At 44.0% G+C, this 18,598-nt stretch overlaps 1 protein-coding gene across 1 annotated transcript; it reads right to left on the reverse strand.

Moving 5' to 3' along the window:
• Window positions 1–608: 608 nt before the first annotated feature.
• Window positions 609–4,862, reverse strand: ZSCAN5B (zinc finger and SCAN domain containing 5B). Its single transcript, XM_087421073.1, has 4 exons — window positions 4,378–4,862; window positions 2,846–3,052; window positions 1,748–1,902; window positions 609–1,370 (listed from the first exon to the last, which is right to left on the reverse strand). The coding sequence occupies exons 1-4, from the start codon at window positions 4,762–4,764 to the stop codon at window positions 680–682; spliced, it is 1,440 nt and encodes a 479-aa protein (XP_087277199.1). The 5' UTR covers window positions 4,765–4,862; the 3' UTR covers window positions 609–679.
• Window positions 4,863–18,598: the final 13,736 nt, after the last annotated feature.

An 18,598-nucleotide genomic window follows, 5' to 3' on the forward strand; every position in this document is an offset into this window, starting at 1 on the left:
ACTGTACACTTGTCCAAACCCATGGAATGTTCAAGAGTGAACCCTAATGTAACCTATAGGCTTTGGACAATAATGAGGTGTCAACATAGGTCATCAATTGTAGCAAATGTACCACTCTGGTGGGGGATGTGGATAGTCAGGAAGGCTGTGCATGGGTGGGAGCAGGGGATTTATGGGAAATCTCTGTAGTTGCTGCTCAATTTTGCTGTGAACGTAAAACTGCTCTAAAAAATAAAGTCTGTTTTAAAAAAACACAAAATGCACCGTGAAATTTGAATTTCAGATAAGCAACAAATTCAGAACATATTTATACTTAAAAAATTTGTCTGAAATTCAAATTTCACTGGGTATCCCGTATTTAATGTGGCCACCCTACTTGGATCACCCTATTTTATAAAGAAATAATGGATAACAGCAGGACAATCAGCAGCCTCAGTTTAATTATTCAGTTTAATTAATTACGAAGTACTATTAAGAACTAACAAGACTTGCATGCATTGAAGAAAAGCAACATAAACCAAAAAACCTACAAGGAAGAAAACAATAGGACATAATGAAACAAAACCAAAACCAATAGGGAAGATAAATAATTACTCAAAGATCTTCATAATTAATATTTACGGAACCCCCATTGTGTTCCAGAAACCTTGTAAGTGCTTAACACGTCACACCATCATTTTTATAACACAGGTGACAGATCACCGTTAATTTCCTTCTTGGGAGTCATTTTTGAATGTGTTTTTTGGTGGCGTTTAAAAGTCCCCAGCTGACGGAAGGCATGGTGACACTGGTGACACATATAGGGTTTGAGTCCAGAGTGGGTGCGTCGGTGAACGTTGAGATTCCCCCTGTGGCTGAAAGCTTTCTCACAATCTTCACATTGGTAAGGCTTTTCCTTGGTGTGGACCTTCTCGTGGCTACGCAGGGTGGAGTCGTGAGTGAACTTCTTGAGACAGAGCCTACAGCAGTATGGCTTCTCGCCTGTGTGGATTCGCTGGTGAACTCGGAGGTCTGAAGACTGCATGAAACCCTTGGGACAGATATTGCATCTGAAGGGTCTCTCGCCTGTGTGTGTCCTCTGGTGAATGTCGAACTGAGATTTATAATGAAATCTCTTCTTGCATACCCTACATTCGTAGGGTGTCCATCCCGTGGCTTCTTTGCCAACAGGAAGACCGGTTGATCCCACAGCGCTTGGTGAATGAACTGAATTTGACCCAAGTTGTCCTGAGAATTCTCTTTTGTCCAAATATGAGGCTCCTTCTGGAGGCACTTCTTGGCAAATGGAGGCGTTGTCCTGTTTTCTTCTTTTGGAGCTTCTTGGACTCTTCCAAGAATCTCTTCTGTTCCTACTCGGAGTTGACACTTCTCTCTCCGAAATGTGGGTGGAAGGTATGTCAGCATCCACATTGTTAACAGAAGTTTCTTCTCGGGGATTCTTCCCACCCTTTGCCCTCACACAATCTGCTGAAAGAGGAGATTCAACACACAACATTGAATAAAGAGCATTTTCAATGATACCAAACTCATTCGAACCAAACAATTATGTTGGCTGAGAATGTCCCATCCATCCACACACCTGAGAGATTGGATTGTAGGACACTCTGGAAAGTCAGTGAAGGAGAAGGCTTGCCACTTGAGAGCCACCCCCCGCCACCCTCCCCCGAGAGATACTAATGCTGAATACCCAGCCTTGTACCCAGCATAGGAAGAGTCACCAACTCCTCTGAATTCCCAGTTTCCATACTCACCAGGACCCTCCAGAAGCTGAGGGTCTTTAGATTTATGTACTTTTGTCTCTTCCTTGTCTTCCATCAGGTCGTTCTCCAAGTTCTGCTTGGGTCTCAGACCCTCCAGTTCACCTACTTCAAGAGCGGTCTCTGGCAGGAGAACTTTCTGTCCCTGACAATGGGCAACCAAGTGTAGTTACTAAGGGGTCTAAATTGGGGAAAGCTCTGTCTGTTCTTTCCCCATCTCCCTGGTCTGAGACACCACCTTTTCTACCCATCTCCCTGGTCTGAGACACTAACTTTCCTAATAACATACTTTTATGGATATGCCCAGACTTCTTTTGGGCCACCCCATCGCCACTTAATAGTCATTACTTAATTTCCAAGTCTGTCATTAATCACCACACCTTCAAATCAAGTGTATACATGACAGTTCTTACTCTTAATTCTCTAAGCCTACCTCTCCAAGTCATCCCAACGTCTCCCTGACCCTGACTCTGGAAGCAAAATAGTCCAGGTCTCCTAACTCAGCACTACTGATATTTTGGCTGGAGGATTCTTTGTTGTGGGGGCTGTCCTGTGCATCGCAGGATGCCCAGCATCCCTGGTCTCTGCTCACTAGATGTCAACAGCATCCCCCACTCCCACCCCATTTTGACAACCAAAAATGTCTCCAGACATTTGCAAATGTCTTCTGGGAGGCGAAATGAGAACCGTTTGAGTTCTCATTGAGAACCACCCCTTTAAGGAATTGACAATATTCTGAAAACCTTAGCCAATTATCATTTCATGGAATGCCTTTCAGGAAATTGGGTATGGAGAAATTAGCTTTCAGTTCATTAACCTGTGGCAAACTGACCTAGCACCAATTCATTAAGACTATTTCTTTCTCCCTACCCTTAACACTAAAAGATTTAATGGTGGAGGGACAGGTTGAGTCTTCATTCTCCACACGGGCTCAGCAATGTCTAGGGACTTAATGCATCCATGGGCATTCCTAGGGTAAATGGGTCCAGGTCTGTTCTATGCCAAATATCCAATTATTCTAGCAGCTAAGCCTACTGCTTCCTCTTGTACCTTCTCCCACTTCCCCACGGAGAACATCACACACTCACCTGCGCCCTTGAGATTTCATTGATTCCTGGCGGGTTCCCCAGCTCTTGGCTGACCTTCTGGCTGTTCTCTGGATATATCTCACTCACAGAGGTTTGGGGCTTCCTGGACAAGCCTCTCACATCGTCCATGTCACTGACCTCAGCTTCAGCCATCTGAGCATCTGAATTTTGCACAAGAAATTTCTGTCCTTGTAAGCTGACTACCGTCTGTGGGGAAAAAAATAAAACAAGATCAGACTTGATCTAAGAACCGAAATGTAGCTGTCATACTCCCTGCACGCATCCCACTGTACACTTACACTTGGCTGGAATTACTTGCTTAAAATAGCAACCTCCCAAGTTGTGACAACCAAAAAATGTCTCCAAACATCGCCAACTTGCACCCTGGAGGGTGAAGGTGGACTCACCCTACCCCCTTGCATTGGACAACTACTGGCCTAGATCAAGATTAGGTTGTATCACCTCTGAATTGTCATTATTATATCTCTCTGATTTGAGTCTGGCCACAATATCTAATCCATCTGAATACCATCCCCCGGCCATTTCTTCCTGCCTCCTCAGGTAATAATCATCCCTCAAACTGCGTCATCCTAATACATACTTTGTCCACTCCTGATCTAGGAACATGAGACGTGTCATGATGAAAAATCCAACACCTCGCCAAAGGGATCCTTCAAATGTGTGGCTTTTCCATCTCACTCAAATGGGCCTGAAGAATTCCTTTATCATCCCAGATTAACATTTTACAGTTCCCCATAGCTTTTTTTCCACAATGTTTTCAAAGCTTATACTTCCCACCCTTCACCCCTAGAGGATCTTGTCACCTACCACAGAGTGCAGGGGGAAAGGAAGGCTGCCACATTGGACTATCTCGTTTCCATCCTGTCCACTTACAAAATTACGTATAAATGAACCTATTTCCCCATGACTGGGGCAAACTGTGCACATGTGCTACACCAGGTCCCATCTCCTCCTAGATCCTTTTGAGGCTTCCTTTTTCCCCTTCCCCTTCCTTAACTCTTTCTCCAAAGCATGTGGGCACACTCAAACTGCCATGATGAAAAGTGTTTCCATTGAAATCTCACCTAATCCAGTGGTTCTTACCTGGGAGCCATTGTGACCCTATGGGACATTTGGCAATGACTGGAGATTTTTGGGGTTTGATTTTCACAACTGAGGGAGGCTGCCATTGGCATCTAGTGGGTGGAGACCAGGGACACTGCTAAACCTCCTACGATGCCCGGGATGACCCCACAACAAAGAATGATCTATCCCCAAATATCACACTGTCAGTTCGAGAAACCCTGATGTTGAGCAGCAACTCTGGCCTCTACCCTCCGGATGCTGGTAGCATCCCCTCTCCCGCCCCCCTCCTCCCAGTTGTGACAGTCAAAAATGTCTCTAGACATTGCCAAGTGTCCCCTGAGGGGCAAACTCTCTCCCATTTGAGAACCACCTTCTAGTCCAACTCCACCTTGTAGCCCCCGTACGAGCTCTCTGTTTCCCACACCAATCATGAAGGTCCTACTCACCCATTTCTTGGGTTTCACGCTATTTCTTAGCATGTTCTCCAGGTCTTTGCAACTCTCCACACCACTCTCCTTAACTAAGACCTGGAGCTCCTGCGGCATTGAGATCATAAACTGCTCCATCACCAGCTTATCCAGAATCTGCTCCTTGGTGTGAAGATCTGGCCTCAGCCACAGACGGCAGAGTCCATAGAGTCTCCTCAGATCCTTGACGGGGTCTGATTCCTCCGAGCTTGTAAACGCTCTAAAGCTGACGTGCCAAGCCTCAGAGCTACAGTCCCGCTTTTCAGTAAGGGTTCCTTGGGACGGTAGAGACGGAGGCAGCTCCGATCCCCAAGGGCTATCTTGGGATTTTCCACGACCCCTTGAAAATGTCTGGTCCATAGCCATATTTACTGGAGAATTTTCCAGTATGACTCTGAGCAAACTCTTTTAGAAGCCGGTACCTAATTGAGATCTATCTAAAGAGATTTATTCTGGTTTTCCTCAGTAAGAGATTCACTGTTTGTTTAGAAGTCTGGAGGGAGAAAAAAAAGAATGAACCAGATTAGTTTAATTTCTTACTCCACCCTTCCCTCCCCCTAAATCCCTCATCCCAGTTTTAGGTACCATCCTTCACTGGTTCCATATTTAATACCATGGAAATTAATCCATACTATTATTCTTCCAACATCCACCTTTATAGTAAAAGGTGGTTTAAATGTCTGAATGCCCCCCTAGATTCTGAGCTCCAAATGTACAGAGGTGGTATCAATTTTCTCATCTGTAAAATAGGACATTGTTCTTTACTGTAAATTAAATATGCTAACTATGTGTAAAGTCCCTAAAATCTATTTTAACGATAATGTCAGTTTTTCTATCTTCCCATCAAGACAAAATACAAGGAGAAGCTGTGTTAGTCATGAATCTGCAGAAAAATATTTACAGCCTGAGAATTCCATGTGGTGTAGTAACATTGGGAATAGTAGCCTAAGACTGTCCCCCAACACACTTCCTTGTTGATCCCAGGATATTGATTTGTTCCAGGGAAGGGAGGGCACAAAAGAATTCTAATAGAATTCAGCTCCTGAACAGACAGTTTGTTATTGTGGTAAAATACATGTAACGTAAAATTCACCATCTAACTCTTTTAAAGTGTATAATTTCATGGCACTAACTACATTTGCAATGTTGTATAACCGTCACCACTGTCTGGTTCCAGAACTTTTTCATCACCCCCAAAGGAAACCCCAGGTGCCGGCCCCATGGTATATCGGTTAAGTGGGTGTGCTCCACTGCTGGCAGCCCAGGGTTCGGATCCTGGGCGTGCACCAATGCACCGCTTATCAGGCCATGCTGTGGCAGCGTGCCACATAAAGTGGAGGAAGATGGGCACGGATGTTAGCTCAGGGCTGATCTTCCTCACAAAAAAATAAATAAACAAAATAAAGTTTGTAAAAAAAAAATTAAAAAAAAAAAAAAAGGAAACCCCATACCCATTAAGCAGTCACTCCCCATTCTCCAGCCACCTCCACCCCCCAGCCCTGGGCAATCCTTTCATCTACTATCCGTTGCTGTCGGTTACATATAATTAATCTCATCCCTGAAAATGGATTTAAAAATTCCGTGCTCTTGGAAATTTGCAGGAAGCTTTTAAGAGAAATGTTTTTAGGAGATCCCATACCTAGTTTCCAAAGGCAAGAGCCACTTTATTATAGTCTCCAGATATCAATTTTATTCCAAGTACAACAGCTTTGAAAAGAATACAGCCCAGCTTTCTTTCTAGCCACAGGCTGGGAGTCAACCTGAAGGTGTGGAGAGAAGAGAAAGAACTGGGAGGGAGGGTCTCGGGCCAGGTTGCTGGAGAGCCAAGAGGATGGAGACCCTAGGAGAGGTGGGGGTTCCCAGGGCTTCCTGTGTCCAGACGGGGGGAAAGCATGGAGATGTGAGAAAAGACAGCCTGAAATCCTCAGACTAAAAAGCGGTTTCATGTTACTGGAAATCTGGGATGAGGCAGGGATTCCACTGGTAATTTTTAATCACTTTGGGTTCCTTTCAACTTAAAGCAAGCCACGTAATCTCAAAAGAAAAATAAAAGCAGGGACACATTTTAGTCTTCAATCCCCGGGGACTTAGCACGCCAGTGAGAGCCACAGGGCACCCAGGCAGAAAGATGGGCTCTGATCCTCTGGACTAGTAGGCTGATCAGGTCCTTAATTAAAGGTTTGTTTGACCCCGTGGATAGTAAAAATGCAGTGACACTTTTTAAGCAATGTATGACATGGGTAGAAATCTCCTCGGAAAATCACGTCCCGTGCAGAAGAATTCAAAGGTAACTCATCTGTCTAAAATCCACAATGGTCAAATTTTTCATATTTCAGATCATTTGGGGAAGCTTGCTTCAGCTCAGTGTTGTTTTAATTCCATGCTCCAGCTTTAATTAGCTGTGGTGTCTTGAGCAAATCATTTAGCAATTCAGACACCTTAAAACCTACCTCTTAGATTGAAGATAAAGTAAGATGGTGCTGATATGCCTGGCACATTGTTGTTGGTTGTAGTGATTAATACTTAAAGCAATGGCTCTGAACCAGGCGTGACTCTTGCCCCCCACCCCCACCCCGGGGACATCTGGCGGTGTCTGGAGACATTTTTGGTTGTCACATCCGGGGCATAGAGGAGGGAGGGGACAGGGGAGCGAGATGCTACCAAATAGCCTACAATGCACAGGACAGCAACACCCCCCCCCACCCCCGCCAAAAAAAAAAAAAACCACAAAAAGTTATCTGGCCAGAAATGTCAATAGTGCCTCGGCTGAGGAACCCTGGGTTTAAACTCTATACCACACCACACCATGGGTGTACTGACATGATTCCCATTTCACAGATGAGTTTAACAAGGAATCAATGTTAATAACGGGGCAGGAGGGGGATCCGTGGCTTTCACGGGATCTAGGAGCTAATGCAGGGCGAACATAAACCCAAATCTTTCTGAAACCAGCCTCCACTCGTCCTAATTTCCAAGCGCCCTCCAAAGACATGCCCAACATTACTTACCTCCTGGCGGCTGAACGGGCTGCGACCCTCTGGGCCCTAAGAGCGAATGTCTCTGCTTATATAGAGCCGGAGGAACGCCACGCCTCTCCTCCTGCTGCCCCGTCAGCCCGATGATTGGTTTAAGGCCACCGAATAAACCATTTTAGACAATCCGCGTGGATTACACTTCCGTCGGAAACTCCACCAAGAGAAAAAGTAATTTACAAGTGGAAATAAATCCACATTGGAAACAATGTTGGTTTTTCCGGTCTAGTGAATTAATTTATCTTGTGCCTGAAATGTGCAGACGCGTCAGGGATTATAGATCCACCAAATTTTAACCAGTTTGGGTCATCTATTCATTTTTTTTTTTTTACGTAAACGAGTCTGCAAAGATTTTATTTAAAATAAGCTGACAAGGCAAAGTGTCAGGAGACTACATTTCTGAGTGGGCGTTTAGACAACCAGAGGTCTTACACAAGTAGAGAAAAAGAACGACGTCATATCAATTTTGCAAGCCGTATTTCTCCTAAATTTCAAAAGCAACAATATCTTAACAAGGAAGGAACTCGGGCTGATATCAAATCAGTGATTTGATCTAGCTCCAGCAAAGCTTTAATTCATTAATTCCCAGATATTGAAAAATGAAAAGTAATTATTGCTGCATAAGTAATATTAGTGATTTTTTTAAACTTTTTTTTTTTTTTACTATTTTTCAATATCTTGGAATTAATATGTTAAAGCTTTGCTCAAACTAGATTAAACCACGGATTTGATATTAGTCAACTTACTCTTTTATAAAAACAATGGAAACTAGAGACAAGCATATGGACACCACTCTTCGTTCCGTTCCTCCTCGGGATGGGGAAGATAGTTTATCGGTAGACCGAGGCTCTTACGTGGAACTTGGTTCTTGATACCCTGAATTAGATCTTATAAATTCTTAAAAGCTAGAATGATGGGTCTGCAGGTTATTGCGTGAATCATTGTGTTTATGTTGAATTTTAATGAGGGGTTGGGCGTGATTAGATTACCATTTTGGAAGTTCCCACTGTCAATCGAATCATAACAGATCTATTCCAATGGTGACCTATTTGTTGTAGGTTCAGAGTAAACTTTTTTGTTTAACATTTCTGATGAATTGGAGGGCTGTTGGCTTTAGACTGATTCTGGTTTGAATCCGTGGGGAATCTTAACCCTATGAACTTCAAACTCCTTGTGAGTAGAATGGGGGGTTTATTCACTGCCTCATGTGTGGTTTTGAAAAGTAAAGGAAGACTACGGTAGGAAAGTACCTGATACATGGTTGTTTTGCCCAAAATTGTGGTGATTATTTTCTGACATTTTTCCCTCTTAACAATTGAGGTTCTGACAACGAGTTAGAGTGAATAATGGTGAAGCCCAGAATTAACCGAATCTGCCTGAAACCACCATCGACCTATGGGACTTGCCCAAATCCTCCACTCTGGAAATTCATCTCATTCTTGTTCTGGCCTTCAAATTTTTTTAGACTTTATTTTTTCAGAGCAGTTTTAGGTTCACAGCACAATTGCCTTCATTATTTTGATCTTAGATCTGCTATAAATTCTCAGTGGAGCTAAAAATGTCTGATTTAGAAAGGTCTGAGAAACTCCCAGCTCCCGTTTTATTTCAACATAAATCATTCACACGCTCTCGGATTAAGGATTAGATTTGGAAGTATCAATTATTTGACCTGAGCATTATTTTAATTATATGACCAGATCCCTACCCAGAAAAAATACCCTCATTAAAATGCCTGGATAGCAGATCTATCCCTGGAAATGTTGATCTGTTTGCTTATCTTTCTCACCCAGGATCCCTTGTCTCTGCTCTGGTCATCCAAGTAAGGTCTGCTCTTTAGTTAATAGTTCTGTGCCATGACATCTGGCATCGACTTAGGGGCGGGGAGAAACTCAAAGGTGGGTTTGGAAGCAATTAACTGTTTTTTACAAGTTGTTTCTTTTCCTTTGTATGTTAAGGAGATGTAACCACCAACCATCCTGAAACTGACCAAGCCTCCCCACAAGAGCTACGCCCACGACCTTTGCCTTATTTGTAATGCAAAGTTCTCTCCAGGAGGAGCTTAGGCCTCATTCTGTGAAGGGGTGTTCTCCAACTGAGCCTGTGCAAGCGAATACCCACCTCTCCCTTTTGAATATTCATTCCCCAACGAAATAAAAGTTCCTGCTTCCCTTTGTTTGTTGGGGACTTTGGAAATGATTCTTCATGGCCTCCTATTTGCTGCAAATACACTTTACTTTGTGAGACAACTTCCACTGGTGTAGAGTCTTATTTAACTCACCAGGAGGTGAGCCCGCTTTGTTCAGTAACACACCTTCCTGGTTTCCATCATTTTACTAGGGTCATATAAAGTGTAATCGTGAGAAGAAGCTGAGGGAAAGGTACATGGGAGCTCTGTGCGCTAATTTTACAACTTCTATGTTTGTGTAGAATTATTTCAAAATTAAAGTTTAAAAAGAAACAAGTAGGGCATCCAATTTCTCCTGAGAAGTAGGTTTTAGCAGAATGGCCAAAACAAAAGCAATCAATGCCCGTCATTGTTTTTCCGAAAAATGGTTCTTTTTTTATATTTTATTTTTATTGAGGTATAATTGACAAGTAAAATAGTATATATTTAAAGTATACAATGTGATGATTTGATATACATTGCGAAAGGATGACCACAGTCAAATTAATGAACACATCCATCATCTCTCATAATTACCTTATTTATTTATTTATTTATTTATTTTTGGTGAGAATACTTAAGATCCACTTTCTTAGCAAATTTTAAGTATGCAATACAGTATTTCAACTATAGTCACCACGCTGTACATTAGATCTCCAGAACTTCTTAATCTTATATCTGAAAGTTTGTACCCTTTGACCAACATCTCCACATTTCCCCCACCCCCCCAGCCCCTGGTAACCACCATTCTACTCTCTGTTTCTATGAGTTTGACTTTTCTTTTTTTTGTAGATTCCACATATAAGTGATACCATACAGTATTTGTCTTTCTCTGTCTGGCTTATTTCACTTAGCATAGTGCCCTCCATGTTCATCCATGAAGTCACAAATGGCAGAACATTCTTCTATTTTAAGGCTGAATAATAATCCATTGTATGTATACACCACTTTTTTGTGTGTGTGTGTGTGTGTGTGTGTGTGTTTGAGGAAGATCAGCCCTAAGCTAACATCCATGCCAAGCCTCCTCTTTTTTTTTTTTTTTTCGATGAGGAAGATCAGCCCTGAGCTAACATCTGATGCCAATCCTCCTCTTTTTTTGTTTTATTGAGGAAGATTGGCCCTGAGCTAACATCTGTGCCCATCTTTCTCTACTTTTATATGGGACGCTGCCACAGCATGGCTTGACAAGCAGTGTGCCAGTGTGTGCCCGGGATCCAAACCTGTGAACTCTCGGGCTGCTGCAGTGGAGCATATGCACTTAAGCACTACGCCACCAGGCTGGCCACTAAACCAGTTTTTTTAATCCCTTCATCTATCAATGGACATTTGAGTTGTTTCCACCTCTTGGCTATTGTGAATAATGCTGCAGTGAACATGGGAGTGCAGATATCTCTTTGAGATCTGGATTTCAATTCTCTTGGATATATACCCAGAAGTGGAATTGCTGGATCATATAACAGTTCTATTTTTCATTTTTTGAGGAGCCTCGGTACTGTTTTCCATTGTGTCTGCACCATTTTACCTTCCCATCAACAGTGTATGAGGGTTCCAATTTCCCCACAATCTCGCCAACACTTGTTATATTTTATTTCTATTCCTGTGGCTTGTAGCTTCTATACCCTAATGATGACCACCTCGATCGCTCTGGCCTGACAATTCTCCTGAACTCCACGTCCAGATGTTCAAACGCTTTTTCAAAGCTCCACTTGAGTGTCTAGTAGACATGGCAAACTTAGCACAGCCTTGACATACTCTTTGCCTTCCACCAATAAACTTATCTTCCCAAACTTGTCTTCCCAAGCCTGTCCCCTTGTTACCAGCCACATACACAGGTTGTTTACCTGTTACACAAAAGAGGCCAAATAAAAACTAGAACACCAGGCTTACAGCAAGGAAAGGGTTTATCATTATCAAAAGGCAGCCAGACGAGGAGATGGGAGTTAAGACTCAGATCCACCTCCTCGAAGGGAAAAAGGTAGGGGTTTTTATCTTGGGTTCTAGGTAGGGGAGGGGGAGCACGTGGCCTTGCTGGTTGGTGCCTTCCCACCAGCCTGTGTTTGGCCTTGAAGACTGAATTTCTTTTCCCTTGACTGTCTGGACTTTTCTGGTTGGTTTGCATCTTCAGCCTGTGTTTGGCCTTGTGAGGCTCCTTGCAGGGAAGGGGATGGCAAGTTAAGGGAATCCACAGGTGGGTGTCCTTGGTTGTCTGCCTCGGCGGTGGATGGTGGGTTCTGGTGCCAGGAAGTGGAGGAGTTGGGGCCTGGGAAGCTTCAGCTTCTTGATATTCTCTGGATAGCAGTTTCCCTGGAGCAAACCTCAAGAACCCATAATTAGCCAAAACTTCGGAGTGAGCCTAGAGGCTACCTGGGCTTTTAACAATTTGTAACTTCTATTTGCCTTGTGTAGTGCTGGGATACAAAGGTTTAAAAAAGTGATATTTACATATGAATGTCACTTAGAGAAGCAGGGAAAGAGGATGAGTGCTTTCGGTTTTAACCCCATATATGCTGGGTTTAATGCAGGGGAACTGATATCAGGGCCAGTATCACCCTCTCAACAAACCACCAAGTATTTGTTTTCTGACCACATAAACTTGATGTCATCCTTGACTCACCTCTTTTTCTTTCACCCCAAGTCCAATGGATCCTCCAATCCTGTTGACTCCACCATCAAAACAGATTCAGAATCTGACCGCTTATCACCACCTCTACTGTCACCACAGAGCATTGCAACAGCTTCAGAAAAGATCCCCCTGCTGCCATCTTGCCCTCTGACAGCTTTGCTCCACACAGTCCCCAGAATGTGTTTTAAGACACCAACCACACATTTTGCTTCCCCGCTCAAAAATCTCCCACTGGCTTTGCAGAACACTTGGATGAAAATTCAAATCCTTCCTCACGGCCTCAAAGCCCTTCAGGATCTGTCCCTCTGCACCCCATCTCACCTCCAGACTTTCTCTCCCGTTCTCATTCCACTCTCCAGTGACCTTGCAGTTACCTGAGCAAGCCAAGCGCACTTCTGTTTTGAGATTTTGTTCATAAGGTTTTGCTCCACTGTCTGGAATGCTCTGCCCCTGATACAGGCGTGGCTGATCCTCATGTTATGGAACCAAGTGGGCTCGCCACCTGGTGAGTTAAATAAATAAGATTCTACACCAGTGGAAGTTGTCTCACAAAGTAAAGTGTATTTGCAGCAAATAGGAGGCCATGAGGAATCATTTCCAAAGTCATGGCGTCCCCAAACAAAGGGAAGCTGGAACTTTTATTTCAGTTGGGGAAGGAATATTCAAAAGGGAAAGGCTTGCACAGGCTCAGCTAAGCTCCTTCTGGAGAGATCTTTGCATTAAAAATAAGGCAAAGGTCATGGGCATAGCTCTTGCGGTAAGGTTTGGTCAGTTTCAGGATGGTTGGTGGTTACATCTCCTTAACACACAAAAGGAAAAGAAACAACTTGTAAAAAACAGTTAATTGCTTCCAAACCCACCTTTGAGTTTCTCCAGGCGCCTAGTTGATGAGGCTCACACACAATTCAAATCTCAACACAATTCTCAGGTCTTCAGAGAAGCCTGCCCTGACTGTGCTGTATCAACCAACATCCCATTCCCATCACTCAAGTTCCTCAACAGCAATTTCTCAGCCTCAGCACTTTGGACCAGATCATTCTTTGTCATGGGGGGGCTCTCCTGTGCACTGTACTATGCCGAGCAGCATCCCTGGCCTCCGCCCATTGGATACCAGTAGCACCCCTCAGTGTGACAACCAAATGTGTCTTCAGACATTGCCCAGTGTCCTCTGGGGGGCACACTTGTCCTGATTGAGAACCTTCATGAGCCTGATTTATATTTATTTGTATTATTTACCACCATCATACATATTATACATTTATTTGCTTATTTCATTATTGTTGGTCTTGACCTAGTATACACTGCAAGCACCATAAGATTTGGTGCTTTGTTGTATTTACTGCATCAGCACTTAGGACAATGCTTGGGACCTAGTACAATGTTCCTGCAGTAGATGCTCAATATATAACTGTATAAATATAGATAATAGATAGATAGATGATGGATACATAGATAGATGATAGATATATAGATTGATAGGTAGGTAGATGATTGATAGATACACACACACATACATGAGAGATAAAGAGATATAAACAAGATAGATAAGTGGATAGATGGATAGATGATAGATACATACATACATAAACAGACAGATAGATGATAAACAGAGAGTAGATAGATGATTGACAGATAAATGTTAGATAGATGGATAGATACATACATAGACAGATAGACATATATAGATGATACATACATACATAAATAGATAGATAGACACATCCAACGTTCTGTGTTATTTATTAAGATCTTCCATCTTTTTTTATATGCCTATAAATGACCTTGTCTCACCTAGCATGTACTTTATTTCAGCTATTATATATTTTTCTTAACTAATATTCAACTGCATTTATGTTTTTGATTTTTTACTCTTATTTCATCTTGCTAATTTCTTTTCTTATGTTTATTTATATTTCTCGGACTGCAGTTCTTTTTTTTTTTTAATTTATTTATTTTGTGAGGAAGATCAGCCCTGAGCTAACATCCCTGCTAATCCTCCTCTTTTTGCTGAGGAAGACTGGCTGTGAGCTAACATCTATTGCAAGTCCTACTCCTTTGTTTTTTTTTTCTCCAAAGCCCCAGTAGATAGTTGCGTGTCATAGTTGCACATCCTTCTCGTTGCTGTATGTGGGACGCGGCCTCAGCATGGCCGGACAAGGGGCGTGACGGTGCACACCCGGGGTCCGAACCCGGGCCGCCAGCAGCGGAGCGTGCGCACTTAACCGCTAAGCCACAGGGCCGGCCCCTGGGACTGCAGTTCTAATACCCCTGTTTCTGAAGGTATCTCTAATCCAGTTTTTATATTCTTGGTTGATTTTTTGAATTAATTGTCTCCTTATTTGGCTTGTGAATTAATATATTTTAGGATAGGAATTCTCAGTCCAGGATAATTTTGCCCCAAGTGGACATTCGGCAATGTCCAGAGACAGTTATGGTTGTCACAGCTGGGGAGAGGGGGCTACTGCCACATAGTGGGTGGAGGCCAGGGATGCTGCTCAATGTCCTACAAGGCACAGGACAGCCCCCCATCACAAAGAATGATCCCATCTGAAGTGTCAATAGTGCCAAGGTTGATAAACCCTGGGGTAGGGATATTGGCGTAGCTGATAAGCCTGGCAAAGAGCATTCAGCCAGAAACTAATCTGTTCTAGTTCGAATGTCCTGAAGGAGAGGAGAGGAGATTAACCCACAGTTAACACTCCCTTTAGTATAATCCTACCAAGTAGAACCTCAGATCAGGGTCTCAAATGTAAGCCCCCCATGGAGACCAGCATGGAAAGGAGGCACTCCTTAAGCCTGAGATTCTCAACTATAATAGATTCACCAGGAACACAGAGAACAAACAAACAAAAAAATACCACCCAGGCCTTTGCCCCACCCCTGGAGAGTCTGATTTATTTGGTCTAGGGTGGGGCTTAGACAAGGATTTTTTAAAAGCTCTCCAGGTGATGGAATATATTCAGCCTTAAAGGGAGAAAATCCTGTCACAGGCTACACCACGGATAAACCTTGAGGACATTATGCTAAATGAAATAAATCAGACACAAAAGGACAAATAGTGTGATTTGAGACAGAAAGTAGAGTGGTGGTTGTCAGGGGCTGGGGGAGGGGGATGGAGAGTGAGTGTTTAATGGGAGAATTTCAGTTTTACAAGATGAAAAGAGTTCTGGAGATGGATGGTGGTGATGGCTGCACAACAAAAGGAAGGTACTTAATGTCAATGAACTGGACACTTAAACATAGTTAAGATGATAAATTTCATGTGCCATGTATTTTCCCACAATTAAAAACATTTTTAATTCAATATTTTTAAGAGACTAGTTTGGGGAATTTGATTGAGGAGGGACCATGACATATATGTGTCCACCACCCTCCCCCTACTCCTGTGTGTCCCTCACCTGACTTCTCTGAGCACAGGAGGCGTCTCTCCTGGCTGCTGCCTCTACTCGTTAGGACCCCATTAGTCACCAGGACACATGGAGGGCAATTTGCACCTGGAACGGGAAAGTCTGCTCCCCCTTGTGAAGACCTCCCTGTCTCCCCCTGCAGACAGTCACTTCTTCTGCAGGGGAGAAGGTGGTGGCAGCTCTTAGGGCTCTAACCTACTTTTCTCCCTTCACTCTGACTGACACGGCCCTGCACGCAGCCTTGGAAGCAGAGACCAGTCCAGTGGGTGGCCCTGGATGGTTCTAGCTGTCCAGCCTGGGAGGTCTGTGTATTGAGAGGTTGGGCAGAGCAGTCTCCTGCCCTTGTGTCTCATCAGTCCTTTCCTTACCTGACTCTTTCCTTCCTGAGCCGGACAGAAGGAACAAGGAGTGAAATCCGAAGATGGGGCTCTGACCCCAAAGTCGCTCAGGGAGGGAGTTGTGTCAACAGTGACCTGCGTCCTGGACAGTTGGGTGTTGATGGCACTGGGAAAGAAACGGTCCTGGCTTATGATTGTCAGCAAGTAAAAATTCAGGATTCATGGTTAAATTTGCATTTCAGATAAGCCATGAACAATTTTTAGCATAAGTATGCCCCATGCAATATTTCGGATATACACACACATTTGGATTTGAGATGGAACAATGAATTTTTTTAAGTGTAAATATACTGCATGCAATATGAGCCCCATCTATGCAACATAGTACCACCCTTCTGCAGAGTTCCAAACCCCCATCAGTATGGGTAAAATTAGAGCATCTGGGCAAGACCCCTATCCTTACTCCCCTCACCCTCAACACTCACAGACCTGCCCTTCTCTGCCTTGGGGCCACCAGGTCTCATTTCAATATATCCTTAACTTATGTTTTTGTCAGTTTCCAAAAGAAGACTAGGTGCCCCCGAGCCATCCCTCGGCCCCCAGACCCTAGACATAACATGAATCTGGATCTCCCCATTGTAATACCCTGTTGCCTCCCAACTCCCGAAACCCTTCCATATTGTCTTCTACAAGGCAAAGTCACTCAGCAGGAGAATTCCCTCATCCTCCACCTCCTCTACAAATGTGTCCTTCACGTCATTCACCCTCATTCCTTGAAGGGCTTAGCTCCTGCCTCTAATGATACTGTAACCATAATTCTTGCATATCTCCTGTTCTTGAATGACATTCTCTCGACCCTCTGCCACACACTCCTATGAATCCATACATGTGGGTTTGTCATCTCCAGTAACTACAATGCCTCTGCGTGCTCCACTCCCAGCCTTGCACTCTAATCCCCTCCACTTTCTGTTTCTTTCCCTGATCTTTGAATACCACTGAGACCTACAATCTACTGAATCCCCAGAGCTCTGACCTGGGACCTCTTCTCTTCTCTATTCACCATCTAAATCCTACAGTGCTCCAAACCATACGTCCATTCTGCACCTCTCCTCTGAACTCCAGGTTTGCATATCCAACTCCCAACTCCCTACCCCCAGTTGCGTAACCAACAGGCATCTCAAACGTAATGTGTCCAAAACTGAGCTCCTGGTCTTTTCCCCAAATCTGCTCTATGTGTGGCCTCCCATATCCTTCAATGGCAGCTCCATCCTTCCATTCGCTTAGGCCAAAAAACAGGGACTCATCCTTGACTGCTTTCTCAAATTGCACAGCAAGTCTCTCGGGGAATCCTATTAATTCTACCTTCAGATACATCCAGAATGTGACTGCTTCTTACCACCTGCACTGCTTCCACCCTGGCCCGAGCCTCCATCACCTCTTGCCGGCGTTACAGCATCCTAAGTGGTCTCTGCCCTCTTTGGTCTATTATCAAAACAGAAGCCAGAAAAATCCTGTTAAAATATGAGTCATATCATGTCACTCCACTACTCAAAGCCTCCAGTGGCTTTGCACTTCACTCATAGAAAGACCCAAAGTCCTAACAGTGGACTCCAGCACCCCACCTCCCATCACCTATCTCAACTCATCTCTTCCACGCTCCTCACTCTGTTGGTTCTAGCCCTACTTACGCTGCTTCCTGACCCTTGAAAACTTGCTCCCATCCTGAGCACCGGCCCTTTGTCATTCCTCTGCCTGGTATCTCTTCTTCCAAATATCTTCAGGGCTCCATCCCTTTCTCCTTCAGTTCTATAATTTTATTTTATTTATTTTTCCCCCAAAGCCCCAGTAGATAGTTGTATGTCATAGCTGCACATCCTTCTAGTTGCTGTATGTGGGACGCGGCCTCAGCATGGCCGGAGAAGCGGTGCGTTGGTGTGCGCCCGGGATCCGAACCTGGGCCGCCAGCAGCGGAGCGCACACACTTAACTGCTAAGCCACGGGGGCGGCCCTCCCCTTCAGTTCTTTATTCAGATTTCATCTTCTCCTTCACACCTCCCCTCACTAACACATTAAAAATTTCAAGCTCCTTAGGAACTTCCTGTCTACTATCTCTGCCTTCATGTTCTCCGTAACACTTATCACTGTGTGGAATACTATATATTTTACTTGCTAATTTTTCCTTTTTTATTAATTAATTAATTAATTTTTTTGTGAGGAAGATCAGCCCTGAACTAACATCCATGCTAATCCTCCTCTTTTTGCTGAGGAAGACCGGCCCTGAGCTAACATCTATTGCCAATCCTCCTCCTTTTTTTTTTTCCCCCAAAGCCCCAGTAGATAGTTGTATGTCATAGTTGCACATCCTTCCAGTTGCTGTATGTGGGACGCAGCCTCATCACGGCCGGAGAAGCGGTGCGTCGGTGCGTGCCTGGGATCTGAACCCGGGCGCCAGTAGCGGAGTGCACGCACTTAACCGCTAAGCCGCGGGGTCGGCCCTGCTAATTTTTTTCAATGTCCAACTCTCCTCTCTTCCAGAATACAAGCTCCAAGAGGGCAGGGATTTTTTTCTTTTGGTCTGTTTTGTTATCCACCGTACCCTGATTCCCTAGATGAGTTCTGGCGTATGGTAGACACTC

Source organism: Ceratotherium simum, chromosome 33 (genome assembly GCF_057802395.1).
Source record: "Ceratotherium simum simum isolate JZ-2026a chromosome 33, ASM5780239v1, whole genome shotgun sequence".
NCBI lineage: Eukaryota > Metazoa > Chordata > Mammalia > Perissodactyla > Rhinocerotidae > Ceratotherium > Ceratotherium simum.